Genomic DNA, 20429 nt, shown 5'->3' with positions numbered 1-20429 from the left:
AAGAGCAGACAGAGAGGAGGAGGGGGAGAGGAAGAGCGGAGAGAGGAGGAAGGAAGAGGAAAGAGACAGAGAGGAGGAGGGGAGAGGAAGAGCAGACAGAGAGGAGGAGGGGAGAGGAAGAGGACAAGAGGAGGAAGGAAGAGGAGGAGGAGGAGGAAGGAAGAGGAAGAGCGGACAGAGAGGAGGGAAAGAAGAAGACAGGAAGAGAGGGACAGAGAGGAGGAGAGGAAAGGAGGAGGAAGGAAGAGGAAGAGCGGACAGAGAGGAGGAAGGAAGAGGAAGAGCGGACAGAGAGGAGGAAGGAAGAGGAGGAGATGAAAGAAGAGAGGAATCACAAATCCAGAACCTTCTCCAGCTTCCAGTGAGACACAAGATCCCTCTGCAGCACATCCCCAGGAGAGAAGCCACCAGTAAGTACCTTCAGATCAACCTCTGTCAGGTGTCAATAACAGGAAAGCAAAACTCCAGTAACTTTACCAGAATTCCCAGGTATTCCGTCATTTCTGGCTGAAAGATTCCGGATGTCCTGCTTGTTCCATTGTGGTTCCAGGAATCTTCAAACTGGGATTTCTGGAAACCCTCTGTCAGCAACACAACACAGCATCCAGTGATATAATGCCAATTAAAGAACTATAAAATAGAGAGGTGTAATGTGGTGTGACGTCACATAGTATCCCATGGAGAGGTGTAATGAGGTGTGACATCACATAGTATCCCATAATGAGGTGTAATGTGGTGTGACAATACATAGTATCCCATAGAGAGGTGTAATGTGGTGTGACATTACATAGTATCCCATAATGAGATGTAATGAGGTACGACATCACATAGTATCCCATAGATGAGGTGTAATGTGGTGACGTCACATAGTATCCCATGGAGAGGTGTAATGTGGTGTGACATCACATAGTATCCCATAATGAGGTGTAATGTGGTGTGACAATACATAGTATCCCATAGAGAGGTGTAATGTGGTGTGACGTCACATAGTATCCCATGGAGAGGTGTAATGTGGTGTGACATCACATAGTATCCCATAATGAGGTGTAATGTGTGTGACATCACATAGTATCCCATAATGAGGTGTAATGTGGTGTGACATCACATAGTATCCCATGGAGAGGTGTAATGTGGTGTGACATTACATTGTATCCCAAAAGAGGTGTAATGTGGTGTGACATTACATAGCATCCCATAATGAGGTGTAATGTGGTGTGACATTACATAGCATCCCATAATGAGGTGTAATGTGTGTGACATTACATAGCATCCCATAATGAGGTGTAATGTGGTGTGACATTACATAGTATCCCATAATGAGGTGTAATGTGGTGTGACATTACATAGCATCCCATAGAGAGGTGTAATGTGGTGTGACATTACATAGTATCCCATAGAGAGGTGTAATGTGGTGTGACGTAACATAGTATCCCATAGAGAGGTGTAATGTGGTGTGACATTACATAGCATCCCATAATGAGGTGTAATGTGGTGTGACATCACATAGTATCCCATAGAGAGGTGTAATGTGGTGTGACATCACATAGTATCCCATAATGAGGTGTAATGTGGTGTGACATTACATAGTATCCCATAGAGAGGTGTAATGTGGTGTGACATTACATAGTATCCCATAGAGAGGTGTAATGTGGTGTGACGTCACATAGTATCCCATGGAGAGGTGTAATGAGGTGTGAAATCACATAGTATCCCATAATGAGGTGTAATGTGGTGTGACATCACATAGTATCCCATAATGAGGTGTAATGTGGTGTGACATCACATAGTATCCCATAGAGAGGTGTAATGTGGTGTGACATTACATTGTATCCCATAGAGAGGTGTAATGTGGTGTGACATTACATAGCATCCCATAATGAGGTGTAATGTGGTGTGACATTACATAGCATCCCATAATGAGGTGTAATGTGGTGTGACATTACATAGCATCCCATAATGAGGTGTAATGTGGTGTGACATTACATAGCATCCCATAGAGATGTGGTGTGACATTACATAGCATCCCATAATGTGGTGTGACATTACATAGCATCCCATAATGAGGTGTAATGTGGTGTGACGTAACATAGTATCCCATAGAGAGGTGTAATGTGGTGTGACATTACATAGCATCCCATAATGAGGTGTAATGTGGTGTGACGTCACATAGTATCCCATAGAGAGGTGTAATGTGGTGTGACGTCACATAGTATCCCATAATGAGGTGTAATGTGGTGTGACATTACATAGTATCCCATAGAGAGGTGTAATGTGGTGTGACATTACATAGTATCCCATAGAGAGGTGTAATGTGGTGTGACATTACATAGCATCCCATAATGTGGTGTGACATTACATAGCATCCCATAATGAGGTGTAATGTGGTGTGACGTAACATAGTATCCCATAGAGAGGTGTAATGTGGTGTGACATTACATAGCATCCCATAATGAGGTGTAATGTGGTGTGACGTCACATAGTATCCCATAATGAGGTGTAATGTGGTGTGACATTACATAGCATCCCATAGAGAGGTGTAATGTGGTGTGACATTACATTGTATCCCATAGAGAGGTGTAATGTGGTGTGACATTACATTGTATCCTATAGAGAGGTGTAATGTGGTTTGACATTACATAGTATCCCATAGAGAGGTATAATGTGGTGTGACGTCACATAGTATCCCATAGAGAGGTGTAATGTGGTGTGACGTCACATAGTATCCCATAGAGAGGTGTAATGTGGTGTGACATTACATTGTATCCCATAGAGAGGTGTAATGTGGTGTGACATTACATTGTATCCCATAGAGAGGTGTAATGTGGTGTGATATTACATAGCATCCCATAATGAGGTGTAATGTGGTGTGACATTACATAGCATCCCATAATGAGGTGTAATGTGGTGTGACATTACATAGCATCCCATAATGAGGTGTAATGTGGTGTGACGTCACATAGTATCCATAGAGAGGTGTAATGTGGTGTGACATTACATAGCATCCCATAATGAGGTGTAATGTGGTGTGACATTACATAGCATCCCATAATGAGGTGTAATGTGGTGTGACGTCACATAGTATCCCATAGAGAGGTGTAATGTGGTGTGACATTACATAGCATCCCATAATGAGGTGTAATGTGGTGTGACGTCACATAGTATCCCATAGAGAGGTGTAATGTGGTGTGACATTACATAGTATCCCATAGAGAGGTGTAATGTGTGTGACATTACATAGTATCCCATAGAGAGGTGTATAATGTGATGTGACATTACATTGCATCCCGTAATGAGGTGTAATGTGGTGTGACATTACATAGTATCCCATAGAGAGGTGTAATGTGGTGTGACATTACATTGTATCCCATAGAGAGGTGTAATGTGGTGTGACATTACATAGTATCCCATAGAGAGGTGTAATGTGGTGTGACATTACATAGTATCCCATAGAGAGGTGTAATGTGGTGTGACATTACATAGTATCCCATAGAGAGGTGTAATGTGGTGTGACATTACATAGTATCCCATAGAGAGGTGTAATGTGGTGTGACATCACATAGTATCCCATAGAGAGGTGTAATGTGGTGTGACATCACATAGTATCCCATAATGAGGTGTAATGTGGTGTGATGTCACATAGTATCACATAGAGAGGTGTAATGTGGTGTGACGTCACATAGTATCCCATAGAGAGCTGTAATGTGGTGTGACGTCACATAGTAGCCCATAGAGAGGTGTAATGTGGTGTGACATTACATAGTATCCCATAGAGAGGTGTAATGTGGTGTGACATTACATAGCATCCCATAATGAGGTGTAATGTGGTGTGACATTACATAGCATCCCATAATGAGGTGTAATGTGGTGTGACATTACATAGCATCCCATAATGAGGTGTAATGTGGTGTGACGTCACATAGTATCCCATAGAGAGGTGTAATGTGGTGTGACATTACATAGCATCCCATAATGAGGTGTAATGTGGTGTGACATTACATAGCATCCCATAATGAGGTGTAATGTGGTGTGACGTCACATAGTATCCCATAGAGAGGTGTAATGTGGTGTGACATTACATAGCATCCCATAATGAGGTGTAATGTGGTGTGACGTCACATAGTATCCCATAGAGAGGTGTAATGTGGTGTGACATTACATAGTATCCCATAGAGAGGTGTAATGTGGTGTGACATTACATAGTATCCCATAGAGAGGTGTATAATGTGATGTGACATTACATTGCATCCCGTAATGAGGTGTAATGTGGTGTGACATTACATAGTATCCCATAGAGAGGTGTAATGTGGTGTGACATTACATTGTATCCCATAGAGAGGTGTAATGTGGTGTGACATTACATAGTATCCCATAGAGAGGTGTAATGTGGTGTGACATTACATAGTATCCCATAGAGAGGTGTATAATGTGATGTGACATTACATAGTATCCCATAGAGAGGTGTAATGTGGTGTGACATCACATAGTATCCCATAGAGAGGTGTAATGTGGTGTGACATCACATAGTATCCCATAGAGAGGTGTAATGTGGTTTGACATCACATAGTATCCCATAGAGAGGTGTAATGTGGTGTGATATCACATAGTATCCCATAGAGAGGTGTAATGTGGTGTGATATCACATAGTATCCCATAGAGAGGTGTAATGTGGTGTGACATTACATTGTATCCCATAGAGAGGTGTAATGTTGTGTGACATTACATAGTATCCCATAATGAGATGTAATGTGGTGTGACATTACATTGTATCCCATAGAGAGGTGTAATGTGGTGTGACATTACATAGCATCCCATAATGAGGTGTAATGTGGTGTGACATTACATAGCATCCCATAATGAGGTGTAATGTGGTGTGACATTACATAGCATCCCATAATGAGGTGTAATGTGGTGTGACATAGCATCCCATATAGCATCCCATAATGAGGTGTAATGTGGTGTGACGTCACATAGTATCCCATAGAGAGGTGTAATGTGGTGTGACGTCACATAGTATCCCATACGTCACATAGAGGTGTAATGTGGTGTGACATTACATTGTATCCCATAGAGAGGTGTAATGTGGTGTGACGTCACATAGTATCCCATAGAGAGGTGTAATGTGGTGTGACGTCACATAGTATCCCATAGAGAGGTGTAATGTGGTGTGACGTCACATAGTATCCCATAATGAGGTGTAATGTGGTGTGACATTACATAGTATCCCATAATGAGATGTAATGTGGTGTGACATTACATTGTATCCCATAGAGAGGTGTAATGTGGTGTGACATTACATAGCATCCCATAATGAGGTGTAATGTGGTGTGACATTACATAGCATCCCATAATGAGGTGTAATGTGGTGTGACATTACATAGCATCCCATAGAGAGGTGTAATGTGGTGTGACATTACATTGTATCCCATAGAGAGGTGTAATGTGGTGTGACATTACATTGTATCCTATAGAGAGGTGTAATGTGGTTTGACATTACATAGTATCCCATAGAGAGGTATAATGTGGTGTGACATCACATAGTATCCCATAGAGAGGTGTAATGTGGTGTGACGTCACATAGTATCCATAGAGAGGTGTAATGTGGTGTGACATTACATTGTATCCCATAGAGAGGTGTAATGTGGTGTGACATTACATTGTATCCCATAGAGAGGTGTAATGTGGTGTGACATTACATAGCATCCCATAATGAGGTGTAATGTGGTGTGACATTACATAGCATCCCATAATGAGGTGTAATGTGGTGTGACATTACATAGCATCCCATAATGAGGTGTAATGTGGTGTGACGTCACATAGTATCCCATAGAGAGGTGTAATGTGGTGTGACATTACATAGCATCCCATAATGAGGTGTAATGTGGTGTGACATTACATAGCATCCCATAATGAGGTGTAATGTGGTGTGACGTCACATAGTATCCCATAGAGAGGTGTAATGTGGTGTGACATTACATAGCATCCCATAATGAGGTGTAATGTGGTGTGACGTTACATAGTATCCCATAGAGAGGTGTAATGTGGTGTGACATTACATAGTATCCCATAGAGAGGTGTAATGTGGTGTGACATTACATAGTATCCCATAGAGAGGTGTATAATGTGATGTGACATTACATTGCATCCCGTAATGAGGTGTAATGTGGTGTGACATTACATAGTATCCCATAGAGAGGTGTAATGTGGTGTGACATTACATTGTATCCCATAGAGAGGTGTAATGTGGTGTGACATTACATAGTATCCCATAGAGAGGTGTAATGTGGTGTGACATTACATAGTATCCATAGAGAGGTGTAATGTGGTGTGACATTACATAGTATCCCATAGAGAGGTGTAATGTGGTGTGACATTACATAGTATCCCATAGAGAGGTGTAATGTGGTGTGACATTACATAGTATCCCATAGAGAGGTGTAATGTGGTGTGACATCACATAGTATCCCATAGAGAGGTGTAATGTGGTGTGACATCACATAGTATCCCATAATGAGGTGTAATGTGGTGTAATGTCACATAGTATCACATAGAGAGGTGTAATGTGGTGTGACGTCACATAGTATCCATAGAGAGCTGTAATGTGGTGTGACGTCACATAGTAGCCCATAGAGAGGTGTAATGTGGTGTGACATTACATAGTATCCCATAGAGAGGTGTAATGTGGTGTGACATTACATAGCATCCCATAATGAGGTGTAATGTGGTGTGACATTACATAGCATCCCATAATGAGGTGTAATGTGGTGTGACATTACATAGCATCCCATAATGAGGTGTAATGTGGTGTGACGTCACATAGTATCCCATAGAGAGGTGTAATGTGGTGTGACATTACATAGCATCCCATAATGAGGTGTAATGTGGTGTGACATTACATAGCATCCCATAATGAGGTGTAATGTGGTGTGACGTCACATAGTATCCCATAGAGAGGTGTAATGTGGTGTGACATTACATAGCATCCCATAATGAGGTGTAATGTGGTGTGACGTCACATAGTATCCCATAGAGAGGTGTAATGTGGTGTGACATTACATAGTATCCCATAGAGAGGTGTAATGTGGTGTGACATTACATAGTATCCCATAGAGAGGTGTATAATGTGATGTGACATTACATTGCATCCCGTAATGAGGTGTAATGTGGTGTGACATTACATAGTATCCCATAGAGAGGTGTAATGTGGTGTGACATTACATTGTATCCCATAGAGAGGTGTAATGTGGTGTGACATTACATAGTATCCCATAGAGAGGTGTAATGTGGTGTGACATTACATAGTATCCCATAGAGAGGTGTAATGTGGTGTGACATTACATAGTATCCCATAGAGAGGTGTAATGTGGTGTGACATTACATAGTATCCCATAGAGAGGTGTAATGTGGTGTGACATTACATAGTATCCCATAGAGAGCTGTAATGTGGTGTGACGTCACATAGTAGCCCATAGAGAGGTGTAATGTGGTGTGACATTACATAGTATCCCATAGAGAGGTGTAATGTGGTGTGACATTACATAGTATCCCATAATGATATGTAATGTGGTGTGACATTACATTGTATCCCATAGAGAGGTGTAATGTGGTGTGACATTACATAGCATCCCATAATGAGGTGTAATGTGGTGTGACATTACATAGCATACCATAATGAGGTGTAATGTGGTGTGACATTACATAGCATCCCATAATGAGGTGTAATGTGGTGTGACATTACATAGCATCCCATAGAGAGGTGTAATGTGGTGTGACATTACATAGTATCCCATAATGAGGTGTAATGTGGTGTGACGTCACATAGTATCACATAGAGAGGTGTAATGTGGTGTGACGTCACATAGTATCCCATAGAGAGGTGTAATGTGGTGTGACGTCACATAGTATCCCATAGAGAGGTGTAATGTGGTGTGACATTACATTGTATCCCATAGAGAGGTGTAATGTGGTGTGACGTCACATAGTATCCCATAGAGAGGTGTAATGTGGTGTGACGTCACATAGTATCCCATAGAGAGGTGTAATGTGGTGTGACGTCACATAGTATCCCATAATGAGGTGTAATGTGGTGTGACATTACATAGTATCCCATAATGAGATGTAATGTGGTGTGACATTACATTGTATCCCATAGAGAGGTGTAATGTGGTGTGACATTACATAGCATCCCATAATGAGGTGTAATGTGGTGTGACATTACATAGCATCCCATAATGAGGTGTAATGTGGTGTGACATTACATAGCATCCCATAGAGAGGTGTAATGTGGTGTGACATTACATTGTATCCCATAGAGAGGTGTAATGTGGTGTGACATTACATTGTATCCTATAGAGAGGTGTAATGTGGTTTGACATTACATAGTATCCCATAGAGAGGTATAATGTGGTGTGACGTCACATAGTATCCCATAGAGAGGTGTAATGTGGTGTGACGTCACATAGTATCCCATAGAGAGGTGTAATGTGGTGTGACATTACATTGTATCCCATAGAGAGGTGTAATGTGGTGTGACATTACATTGTATCCCATAGAGAGGTGTAATGTGGTGTGACATTACATAGCATCCCATAATGAGGTGTAATGTGGTGTGACATTACATAGCATCCCATAATGAGGTGTAATGTGGTGTGACATTACATAGCATCCCATAATGAGGTGTAATGTGGTGTGACGTCACATAGTATCCCATAGAGAGGTGTAATGTGGTGTGACATTACATAGCATCCCATAATGAGGTGTAATGTGGTGTGACATTACATAGCATCCCATAATGAGGTGTAATGTGGTGTGACGTCACATAGTATCCCATAGAGAGGTGTAATGTGGTGTGACATTACATAGTATCCCATAGAGAGGTGTAATGTGGTGTGACATTACATAGTATCCCATAGAGAGGTGTATAATGTGATGTGACATTACATTGCATCCCGTAATGAGGTGTAATGTGGTGTGACATTACATAGTATCCCATAGAGAGGTGTAATGTGGTGTGACATTACATTGTATCCCATAGAGAGGTGTAATGTGGTGTGACATTACATAGTATCCCATAGAGAGGTGTAATGTGGTGTGACATTACATAGTATCCCATAGAGAGGTGTAATGTGGTGTGACATTACATAGTATCCCATAGAGAGGTGTAATGTGGTGTGACATTACATAGTATCCCATAGAGAGGTGTAATGTGGTGTGACATTACATTGTATCCCATAGAGAGGTGTAATGTGGTGTGATGTCACATAGTATCACATAGAGAGGTGTAATGTGGTGTGACGTCACATAGTATCCCATAGAGAGGTGTAATGTGGTGTGACATTACATAGTATCCCATAGAGAGGTGTAATGTGGTGTGACATCACATAGTATCCCTTAATGAGGTGTAATGTGGTGTGATGTCACATAGTATCACATAGAGAGGTGTAATGTGGTGTGACGTCACATAGTATCCCATAGAGAGCTGTAATGTGGTGTGACGTCACATAGTATCCCATAGAGAGGTGTAATGTGGTGTGACATTACATAGTATCCCATAGAGAGGTGTAATGTGGTGTGACATTACATAGTATCCCATAGAGAGGTGTAATGTGGTGTGACATTACATTGTATCCCATAGAGAGGTGTAATGTGGTGTGACATTACATAGTATCCCATAGAGAGGTGTAATGTGGTGTGACATTACATAGTATCCCATAGAGAGGTGTAATGTGGTGTGACATTACATAGTATCCCATAGAGAGGTGTAATGTGGTGTGACATTACATAGTATCCCATAGAGAGGTGTAATGTGGTGTGACATTACATAGTATCCCATAATGAGGTGTAATGTGGTGTGATGTCACATAGTATCACATAGAGAGGTGTAATGTGGTGTGACGTCACATAGTATCCCATAGAGAGGTGTAATGTGGTGTGACATTACATAGTATCCCATAGAGAGGTGTAATGTGGTGTGACATCACATAGTATCCCATAATGAGGTGTAATGTGGTGTGATGTCACATAGTATCACATAGAGAGGTGTAATGTGGTGTGACGTCACATAGTATCCCATAGAGAGCTGTAATGTGGTGTGACGTCACATAGTATCCCATAGAGAGGTGTAATGTGGTGTGACATTACATAGTATCCCATAGAGAGGTGTAATGTGGTGTGACGTCACATAGTATCCCATAGAGAGGTGTAATGTGGTGTGACATTACATAGTATCCCATAGAGAGGTGTAATGTGGTGTGACGTCACATAGTATCCCATAGAGAGGTGTAATGTGGTGTGACATTACATCGTATCCCATAGAGAGGTGTAATGTGGTGTGACGTCACATAGTATCCCATAGAGAGGTGTAATGTGGTGTGAGGTCACATAGTATTCCATAGAATAGTTTGACATTTTTGCAAACAAAAAATGGAAATATCACATTTAAATAAGTATTCAGACCCTTTACTTTGTTGAAGCACCTTTGACAGTGATTACAGCCTCTAGTCTTCTTGGGAATGACGCTACAAGTTTGGCACACCTGTATTTGGGGAGTTTCTCCCATTCTTCTCCGCAGATCCTCTCAAGCTCTTTCAGGTTGGATGGGGAGCGTTGCTTCGCTGCACAGCTATTTTCAGGTCTCTCCAGAGATATTCGATTGGGTTCAAGTCCATGCTCTGGCTGGGCCACTCAAGGACATTGAGACTTGTCCTGAAGTCACTCCTGCATTGTCTTGGCTGTGTTCTTAGGGTCATTGTTCTGTTGGAAGGTGAACCTTCACCCCAGTCTGAGGTCCTGAGTGCTCAGAAGAAGGTTTTCATCATGGATCTTTCTGTACTTTGCTCCGTTCACCTTTCCCTCGATCCTGACTAGTCTCCCAGTCCCTGCCGCTGAAAATCATCCCCACAGCATAGGGATGATGCCAGGTTTCCTCCAGACGTGATGCTTGGCATTCAGGCCAAAGAGTTCAATCTTGGTTTCATCAGACCAGAGAATCTTGTTTCTCATTGTCTGCGAGTCTTTAGGTGCGTTTTGACAAACTCCTAAGGAGTGGCTTCTGTCTGGCCACCACCCTACCATAAAGGCCTGATTAGTGGAGTAGGTTGTTGTTCTTCTGGAAAGTTCTGCCATCTCCACAGAGGAACTCTGGAGCTCTGTCAGAGTGACCATCGGGTTCTTGGTCACCTCCCTGACCAAGGCCCTTCTCCCCCGATTGCTCAGTTTGACCGGGTGGCCAGCTCTAGGAAGAGTCTTGGTGGTTCCAAACTTCTTCCATTTGAGAATGATGGAGGTCACTGTGGGGACCTTCAATTCTGCAGTATTTTTATTTTTTTTACCCTTCCTCAGATCTGTGCCTCAACACAATCCTGTCTCGGAGCTCTATGGACAATTCTTTCGACCTCATGGCTTGGTTTTTGTTCTGACATGCACTGTCAACTGTGGGACCTTATATAGACAGGTGTGTGTCTTTCCAAATCATGTCCAATCAATTGAATTTACCACAGGTGGACTCCAATCAAATTGTAGAAACATCTCAAGGATGATCAATGGAAACAGGATGCACCTGAGCTCAATTTCGAGTCTCATAGCAAAGGGTCTGAATACTTATTGTCACGCTGGTATGACGGAATGGGAGACAGGCGCAGGAATGCGTAATAGGGGTTTTTCATTGACCCAAATTACAGCGTGCCGTGTAAAGGCACGAAGACCAAACAAACACGAATACAAAACACAGGGTAGAAACCCAAACAAAAGAGTGAGGAGTACCAATACAGGGGACCAGTAATCATCTGTGCACAACACAAGTGGCAGGAAAGCCAAACCAACACAGCACGGGTACTCACACCACCAACAGACATGCCAAACCAACACAGCACGGGTACTCACACCACCAACAGACATGCAAACATTTCTAAAAACCTGTTTTCACTTTGTCATTATGGGGTATTGTGATGTCATTACGGGGTATTGTGATGTCATTATGGGGTATTGTGATGTCATTATGGGGTATTGTGTGTATATTGATGAGGAAAATAATGAATTGAATCCATTCTAGAATAAGGCCGTAACATAAGAAAACTTTCACAATGCACTGTATGTGTTTTACATCCAGAAACAACATCTGCTGAGCCACGAGAGACCAGGAAGACACACACACACACACACACACACACACACACACACACACACACACACACACACACACACACACACACACACACACACACACACACACACACACACACACACACACACACATCTGATAAAGGCATTGTTGTGTTTTTCCATTCAGTTCGGAGGGAAAGGGGAGTTGAACCATTACATTTGCCCCATCTTGGGACTACAAGGTCCTCTGCTCTCTAAATAGATAAACAGACGAGAGAGAGAGAGAGAGAGAGAGAGAGAGAGAGAGAGAGAGAGAGAAGAGACAGAGAGAGACAGAGACAGAGACAGAGAGAGAGAGAGAGAGAGAGAGAGAGAGAACAGAGAGAGAGAGAGAACAGAGAGAGAGAGAGAGAGAGAGAGAGAGGTTACGTGTTGATAGATACAGGATATAGTCTCAGTGAGTTTGGACCATCTGAGAGTTAAGAGTTATGTTCACATCTGAAGAATCAATCTAACTCTATTGTTCACGCTGAATAACCTAATATAAATAAACCCAGTTAGAGAATCAGTATATTCTGTAAGTCTAGAAAGTGATACACACGGCCTTGGCCAAGAAATGCAGAATCATCTCTACACATTGATCAGTCAGCTGGTTATAACAGTAGTCAGTTTGTGGTTGATAAATGGCTGACAGAATCAGTTCTCTTCAACCTTCCTATAGTCTGAGTACCAGTCTGTTTCTATAGCCTGGATACCAGTCTGTTTCTATAGTCTGAGTACCAGTCTGTTTCTATAGTCTGAGTACCAGTCTGTTTCTATAGCCTTCCTATAGCCTGGGTACCAGTCTGTTTCTATAGCCTGGGTACCAGTCTGTTTCTATAGCCTTCCTATAGCCTGGGTACCAGTCTGTTTCTATAGCCTGGGTGCCAGTCTGTTTCTATAGCCTGGGTACCAGTCTGTTTCTATAGCCTGGGTACCAGTCTGTTTCTATAGCCTGGATACCAGTCTGTTTCTATAGCCTTCCTATAGTCTGAGTACCAGTCTGTTTCTATAGCCTTCCTATAGTCTGAGTACCAGTCTGTTTCTATAGCCTTCCTATAGTCTGAGTACCAGTCTGTTTCTATAGCCTTCCTATAGTCTGAGTACCAGTCTGTTTCTATAGTCTGAGTACCAGTCTGTTTCCATAGCCTGGGTACCAGTCTGTTTCTATAGTCTGAGTACCAGTCTGTTTCTATAGCCTGGGTACCAGTCTGTTTCTATAGCCTGGGTACCAGTCTGTTTCTATAGCCTGGATACCAGTCTGTTTCCTTCCTATAGCCTGGGCAACAATCTGTTTCTATAGCCTTCCTATAGCCTGGGTACCAGTCTGTTTCCTTCCTATAGCCTGGGTACCAGTCGGTTTCCTTCCTATAGCCTGGGTACCAGTCTGTTTCTACAGCCTTCCTATAGTCTGGGTACCAGTCTGTTTCTATAGCCTTCCTATAGTCTGGGTACCAGTCTGTTTCTATAGCCTTCTAATAGCCTGGCTACCAGTCTGTTTCCTTCCTATAGCCTGGGCACCAATCTGTTTCTATAGCCTTCCTATAGCCTGGGTGCCAGTCTGTTTCCTTCCTATAGCCTGGGCACCAATCTGTTTCTATAGCCTTCCTATAGCCTGGGTGTCAGTGTGTTTTTCCTATAGCCTGAGTACCAGTCTGTTTCTATAGCCTTCCTATAGCCTGAGTACCAGTCTGTTTCTATAGCCTTCCTATAGCCTGGCTACCAGTCTGTTTCCTTCCTATAGCCTGGGCACCAATCTGTTTCTATAGCCTTCCTATAGCCTGGGTGCCAGTGTGTTTTTCCTATAGCCTCCTCATTTGCTGTTGTTGAATGCAGAAACAGTCCAAGACTGGGATTAGACGGTCCCACCTCTTCCTATAGCCTGGGTACCGGTCTGTTTCTATAGTCTTCCTATAGCCTGGGTACCAGTCTGTTTCCTTCCTATAGCCTGGGTACCAGTCTGTTTCCTTCCTATAGCCTGAGTCCCACTCTGCTTTTAGCTGTTCGTCATCATGGTGTGTTTGACCTATAAAACATGACTGAGAATAAAGCTGTTACACTGACAGTTCTGTTCTCCGGCCAGAACCCCCATCCAGCCAGTCCTGTTCTCCAGCCAGAACCCCCATCCAGCCAATCCTGTAGGGACCATCATCCTGGGATACAGTAGACTTCAGGCTTCATGATTTACTGTCTGCTTTTACTACATTGTCCTGACCTGTGGATGTGAGGAGGAGGGAGAGAGAGAGAGAGGGAAGGAGAGGGAATGAGATAGAAAGAGAGAAAGAGGATAGTCTAGTTGTAGGGGATAGTCTAGTTGTTGTCCCCTCATATCCTCCTGCTCATATCCCCAGATCTCTTTATCTCATTCCCTCTCCTTCCCTCTCCCTCTCTCTCTCTCCCTTCTCCTCACATCCATATGAGGGGATAGTCTAGTTGTTGTCCCCTCATATCCTCCTGCTCATATCCCCAGATCTCTTTCTCTCATTCCCTCTCCTTCCCTCTCTCTCTCTCTCTCCCTCCTCCTCACATCCATATGAGGGGATAGTCTAGTTGTTGTCTCTTTCTATCTCATTCCCTCTCCTTCCCTCTCTCTCTCTCTCTCCCTCCTTCTCACATCCATATGAGGGGATAGTCGTAACAGCAAGGAGGTAGGAAGATATCAAATGTATTTATGAAGCCCTTTTTACATCAGCTGATGTCACAAAGTGTTGTACAGAAACCCAGCCTAAAACCCCAAACAGAAAGTAATCCAGATGTAGAAGCACGATGGCTAGGAAAAACTCCTTAGAAAGTCAGGAACCTAGGAAGAAACCTAGAGAGGAACCAGGCTCTGAGGGGTGGCCAGTCCTCTTCTGGCTGTACTGGGTAGAGAGGAACCAGGCTCTGAGGGGTGGCCAGTCCTCTTCTGGCTGTACTGGGTAGAGAGGAACCAGGCTCTGAGGGGTGGCCAGTCCTCTTCTGGCTGTACTGGGTAGAGAGGAACCAGGCTCTGAGGGGTGGCCAGTCCTCTTCTGGCTGTACTGGGTAGAGAGGAACCAGGCTCTGAGGGGTGGCCAGTCCTCTTCTGGCTGTACTGGGTAGAGAGGAACCAGGCTCTGAGGGGTGGCCAGTCCTCTTCTGGCTGTACTGGGTAGAGAGGAACCAGGCTCTGAGGGGTGGCCAGTCCTCTTCTGGCTGTACTGGGTAGAGAGGAACCAGGCTCTGAGGGGTGGCCAGTTCTCTTCTGGCTGTACTGGGTAGAGAGGAACCAGGCTCTGAGGGGTGGCCAGTCGTCTTCTGGCTATACTGGGTAGAGAGGAACCAGGCTCTGAGGGGTGGCCAGTCCTCTTCTGGCTGTACTGGGTAGAGAGGAACCAGGCTCTGAGGGGTGGCCAGTCCTCTCCTGGCTGTACTGGGTAGAGAGGAACCAGGCTCTGAGGGGTGGCCAGTTCTCTTCTGGCTGTACTGGGTAGAGAGGAACCAGGCTCTGAGGGTTGGCCAGTCCTCTTCTGGCTGTACTGGGTAGAGAGGAACCAGGCTCTGAGGGGTGGCCAGTCCTCTTCTGGCTGTACTGGGTAGAGAGGAACCAGGCTCTGAGGGGTGGCCAGTCCTCTCCTGGCTGTACTGGGTAGAGAGGAACCAGGCTCTGAGGGGTGGCCAGTTCTCTTCTGGCTGTACTGGGTAGAGAGGAACCAGGCTCTGAGGGTTGGCCAGTCCTCTTCTGGCTGTACTGGGTAGAGAGGAACCAGGCTCTGAGGGATGGCCAAAATCAAATCAAATCAAATTTATTTATATAGCCCTTCGTACATCAGCTGATATCTCAAAGTGCTGTACAGAAACCCAGCCTAAAACCCCAAACAGGAAGCAATGCAGGTGTAGAAGCACGGTGGCTAGGAAAAACTCCCTAGAAAGGCCAAAACCTAGGAAGAAACCTAGAGAGGAACCAGGCTATGTGGGGTGGCCAGTCCTCTTCTGGCTGTGCCGGGTGGAGATTATAACAGAACATGGCCAAGATGTTCAAATGTTCATAAATGACCAGCATGGTCGTATAATAATAAGGCAGAACAGTTGAAACTGGAGTAGCAGCACGGTCAGGTGGACTGGGGACAGCAAGGAGTCATCATGTCAGGTAGTCCTGGGGCATGGTCCTAGGGCTCAGGTCCTCCGAGAGAGAAAGAGAAAGAGAGAATTAGAGAACGCACACTTAGATTCACACAGGACACCGAATAGGACAGGAGAGGTACTCCAGATATAACAAACTGACCCTAGCCCCCCGACACATAAACTACTGCAGCATAAATACTGGAGGCTGAGACAGGAGGGGCCAGTCCTCTTCTTGCTGTGCTGGGTGGAGATTATAATACTACATGGCCATTAACACCAGATTGTTCTTCAAGATGTTCAAACGTTCATAGATGACCAACAGGGTCAAATAATAACCCCAGTGGGGATCTGTATTCAAATAGTTTCAAAAAGTAGTCCATTTTTGGGATCTGTATTCAAAGAGTTTTAGTCCAATTGTTCCCTCTGAAAAGGAGTTATCCCAGGTCTGATGTCACAACTAGAGTTATCCCAGGTCTGATGTCACAACTAGAGTTATCCCAGGTCTGATGTTACAACTAGAGTTATCCCAGGTCTGATGTCACAACTAGAGTTATCCCAGGTCTGATGTCACAACGAGTAGTTACAACTAGAGTTATCCCAGGTCTGATGTTACAACCAGTAGTTACAACTAGAGTTATCCCAGGTCTGATGTTACAACGAGTAGTTACAACTAGAGTTATCCCAGGTCTGATGTCACAACTAGAGTTATCCCAGGTCTGATGTCACAACTAGAGTTATCCCAGGTCTGATGTCACAACGAGTAGTTACAACTAGAGTTATCCCAGGTCTGATGTTACAACTAGTAGTTACAACTAGAGTTATCCCAGGTCTGATGTTACAACTAGAGTTATCCCAGGTCTGATGTCACAACCAGTAGTTACAACTAGAGTTATCCCAGGTCTGATGTTACAACGAGTAGTTACAACTAGAGTTATCCCAGGTCTGATGTCACAACTAGAGTTATCCCAGGTCTGATGTTACAACTAGAGTTATCCCAGGTCTGATGTCACAACGAGTAGTTACAACTAGAGTTATCCCAGGTCTGATGTTACAACGAGTAGTTACAACTAGAGTTATCCCAGGTCTGATGTCACAATGAGTAGTTACAACTAGAGTTATCCCAGGTCTGATGTCACAATGAGTAGTTACAACTAGAGTTATCCCAGGTCTGATGTCACAACTAGAGTTATCCCAGGTCTGATGTCACAACCAGTAGTTACAACTAGAGTTATCCCAGGTCTGATGTCACAACGAGTAGTTACAACTAGAGTTATCCCAGGTCTGATGTCACAACTAGAGTTATCCCAGGTCTGATGTCACAACGAGTAGTTACAACTAGAGTTATCCCAGGTCTGATGTCACAACAGTAGTTACAACTAGAGTTATCCCAGGTCTGATGTCACAACTAGAGTTATCCCAGGTCTGATGTCACAACGAGTAGTTACAACTAGAGTTATCCCAGGTCTGATGTCACAACGAGTAGTTACAACTAGAGTTATCCCAGGTCTGATGTCACAACGAGTAGTTACAACTAGAGTTATCCCAGGTCTGATGTCACAACGAGTAGTTACAACTAGAGTTATCCCAGGTCTGATGTCACAACGAGTAGTTACAACTAGAGTTATCCCAGGTCTGATGTCACAACGAGTAGTTACAACTAGAGTTATCCCAGGTCTGATGTCACAACGAGTAGTTACAACTAGAGTTATTCCAGGTCTGATGTCACAACGAGTAGTTACAACTAGAGTTCTCCCAGGTCTGATGTCACTAACAGTCTGATGTTACAACTAGAGTTCTCCCAGGTCTGATGTCACAACCAGTAGTTACAACTAGAGTTATCCCAGGTCTGATGTTACAACGAGTAGTTACAACTAGAGTTATTCCAGGTCTGATGTCACAACGAGTAGTTACAACTAGAGTTATTCCAGGTCTGATGTCACAACGAGTAGTTACAACTAGAGTTCTCCCAGGTCTGATGTCACAACGAGTAGTTACAACTAGAGTTCTCCCAGGTCTGATGTCACAACCAGTAGTTACAACTAGAGTTCTCCCAGGTCTGATTTGTTGCAGTGTTTTTTGTTCCAGTACTCCCTGACTATCTAGTCTCTCTGTTTTCTCTCCTCCAGTCTGTAATGTGGACTCCATGCTCCTGTTCCCGTCAGCTTCCCCTGAGAACTACGTCACCTTCTCCCGGAGCTTCCCTGCTCTTCCAGAACTCTCCGTGTGCCTGTGGCTCCGCGTCGACGTCGGGTACGTAGGAACGCTCCTCTCTTACGCCACGGAGGACAACGACAACAAACTCGTCCTATACGGACGCAACTCCTCCTCCTCTTCTTCCTCCACCCCCAACCGAGCAACCCTGGACTTCGTGGTGGGAGACCCTGCGTACCGTGAGCTCCCTGTGGACTCTGTGCTGGACGGGTGCTGGCACCACCTCTGTGTACTCTGGTCCTCTATCCAGGGACGATTCTGGCACTACACCGACCGGCGCCTGACCTCCGCAGGGTCACGGTTCAGGAAGGGTTACGAGGTGCCAGGAGGGGGGTTAGTGGTGCTGGGAGCAGAGCAGGACAGCCAGGGGGGAGGGTTTGATCCCAACGAGGGGTTTGTGGGGCGCCTGGCGGGGTTCACCGTGTGGGACCGGGTGTTGAGTTCTGGGGAGGTGACGGGGGTGGCTACAGGGAGGGGGGTACCCCGGGGGGTGGTGCTCGAGTTGGGGGACGTTGACGGAGTTCATGGGGAGGTGCAGCAGATAGCCTGCGAGTGCCTGGAACACTGTAGCTGAGACGTCTGATTCCCAACCGACCCTAACCGCTCGTCCCTCATCCCTCGTCCCTATAGGCACTCCTAGATCTACAGTGTGGTCCTTTAGGGCAGAGTGGGCTAGTTTTTACTCCTCTGTACTTGATTGATCAATTAAGGTAATTGATTTCCCCTCACCTGGTTGTCTATGTCTTAATTGTGCGTTAATTAAAAATAAATAATAACAAATAACAGCAACCAGCCTGGGGGGCCTTGGGATTCAGCTGTCTAAATGTTTTACTATTAATCAATTAACTACCAGGGAGAATGAAGACCGGCAGAACTGCCCTTCGGACTGGATGTGGACCTGGATTGAAAGAGGAACACTTCTCTAACCTTAAACAGTGCCACTGACACACTGTAAAATGAGCATGTGAATGAAAGCCATCAATTATTACTTAAAGCAATGTTGTTATATGGCTAAACAAAGACTATTTCATAGCATATATATTGTTACCCAGCAACAGACAGAGAGAGAGAGAGACAGACTTACAGACAGATACAGACTTAGACAGAGAGAGAGGCAGACAGACAGAGAGGTAGACAGACAGACAGACACAGACAGAGAGACAGACAGACAGAGAGGCAGACAGACAGAGACAGACAGACAGAGAGAGAGAGGCAGATTGTTATGTTATAAAATCAACAGACTAGCGGCTAGTTGACCAACTGACATCTGATGTCGGTTATTATCATGCCAATAAATCAAGATTATGTCAGTTGGAGCTGCTCTCCACTCTACTGGATATATAACAGTCATCATTCATGAGACAAATGATCCTTTATCTATAAACATTGATTCACTCAGTTTGTTTGTATGTCTTTGTTATGCATGGTTTTGTCTTGTCAGCATATTATTTCACTTGAGAGGGAAAACCATAGTTTTTTTCTGTCGCCTACTTAAACTATTTCAATTTCCAAGGTCCTTGATGTAAGACTGCTACAAATACCTAGATTATTCAATAATTAACCACCAACATGTAAACAATCAGTTCTTCATAATATGACATCGATATCATTGCCTGGCTCTTATGCTGTAAAATAATGGCAAAAATGCGTCTCCCTCTCCCTCTGTTTTTGGTCTCAGCTGTCAGTTAGAGAACTACAATTCCCAGAAATCTATGCGAAAAACAGTTATGTTTGACCCTGTGTGCCACCGGTAGAAACCATCACGAGTTCGCCTATGATTTTAGTCATGTGGAATATCTTAAAGTTCCCTCTTTACGTCCTCACTCATCTCTCCTTATCTCTTTTTCAAAACCCATTGGAGGAGATGGTCAGAGGGGCGGGACATCTGGATTTCTCCTCCAATGGGTTTTCAGAAGGAGACGAGGAGAGAGGACGCGAGGCGGAACTCAATTGAGATCCTCCCATAAGGAAGCTAGAATGAGAGGTGGTTAACCAGACAC

At 44.1% G+C, this 20429-nt stretch overlaps 1 protein-coding gene across 1 annotated transcript; it reads left to right on the top strand.

Moving 5' to 3' along the window:
• Positions 1-329: 329 nt before the first annotated feature.
• LOC135569074 (pentraxin-4) lies at positions 330-19003 on the top strand. The gene is made up of 2 exons (XM_065015919.1): positions 330-410; positions 18345-19003. The coding sequence occupies exon 2, from the start codon at positions 18362-18364 to the stop codon at positions 19001-19003; it is 642 nt and encodes a 213-aa protein (XP_064871991.1). The 5' UTR covers positions 330-410; positions 18345-18361.
• The last annotated feature ends 1426 nt before the right edge of the window (positions 19004-20429 follow it).

This window comes from Oncorhynchus nerka, unplaced genomic scaffold, assembly GCF_034236695.1.
Source record: "Oncorhynchus nerka isolate Pitt River unplaced genomic scaffold, Oner_Uvic_2.0 unplaced_scaffold_1211, whole genome shotgun sequence".
Taxonomy (NCBI): domain Eukaryota; kingdom Metazoa; phylum Chordata; class Actinopteri; order Salmoniformes; family Salmonidae; genus Oncorhynchus; species Oncorhynchus nerka.
This window is presented reverse-complemented; position numbering and strand designations above follow the sequence as displayed.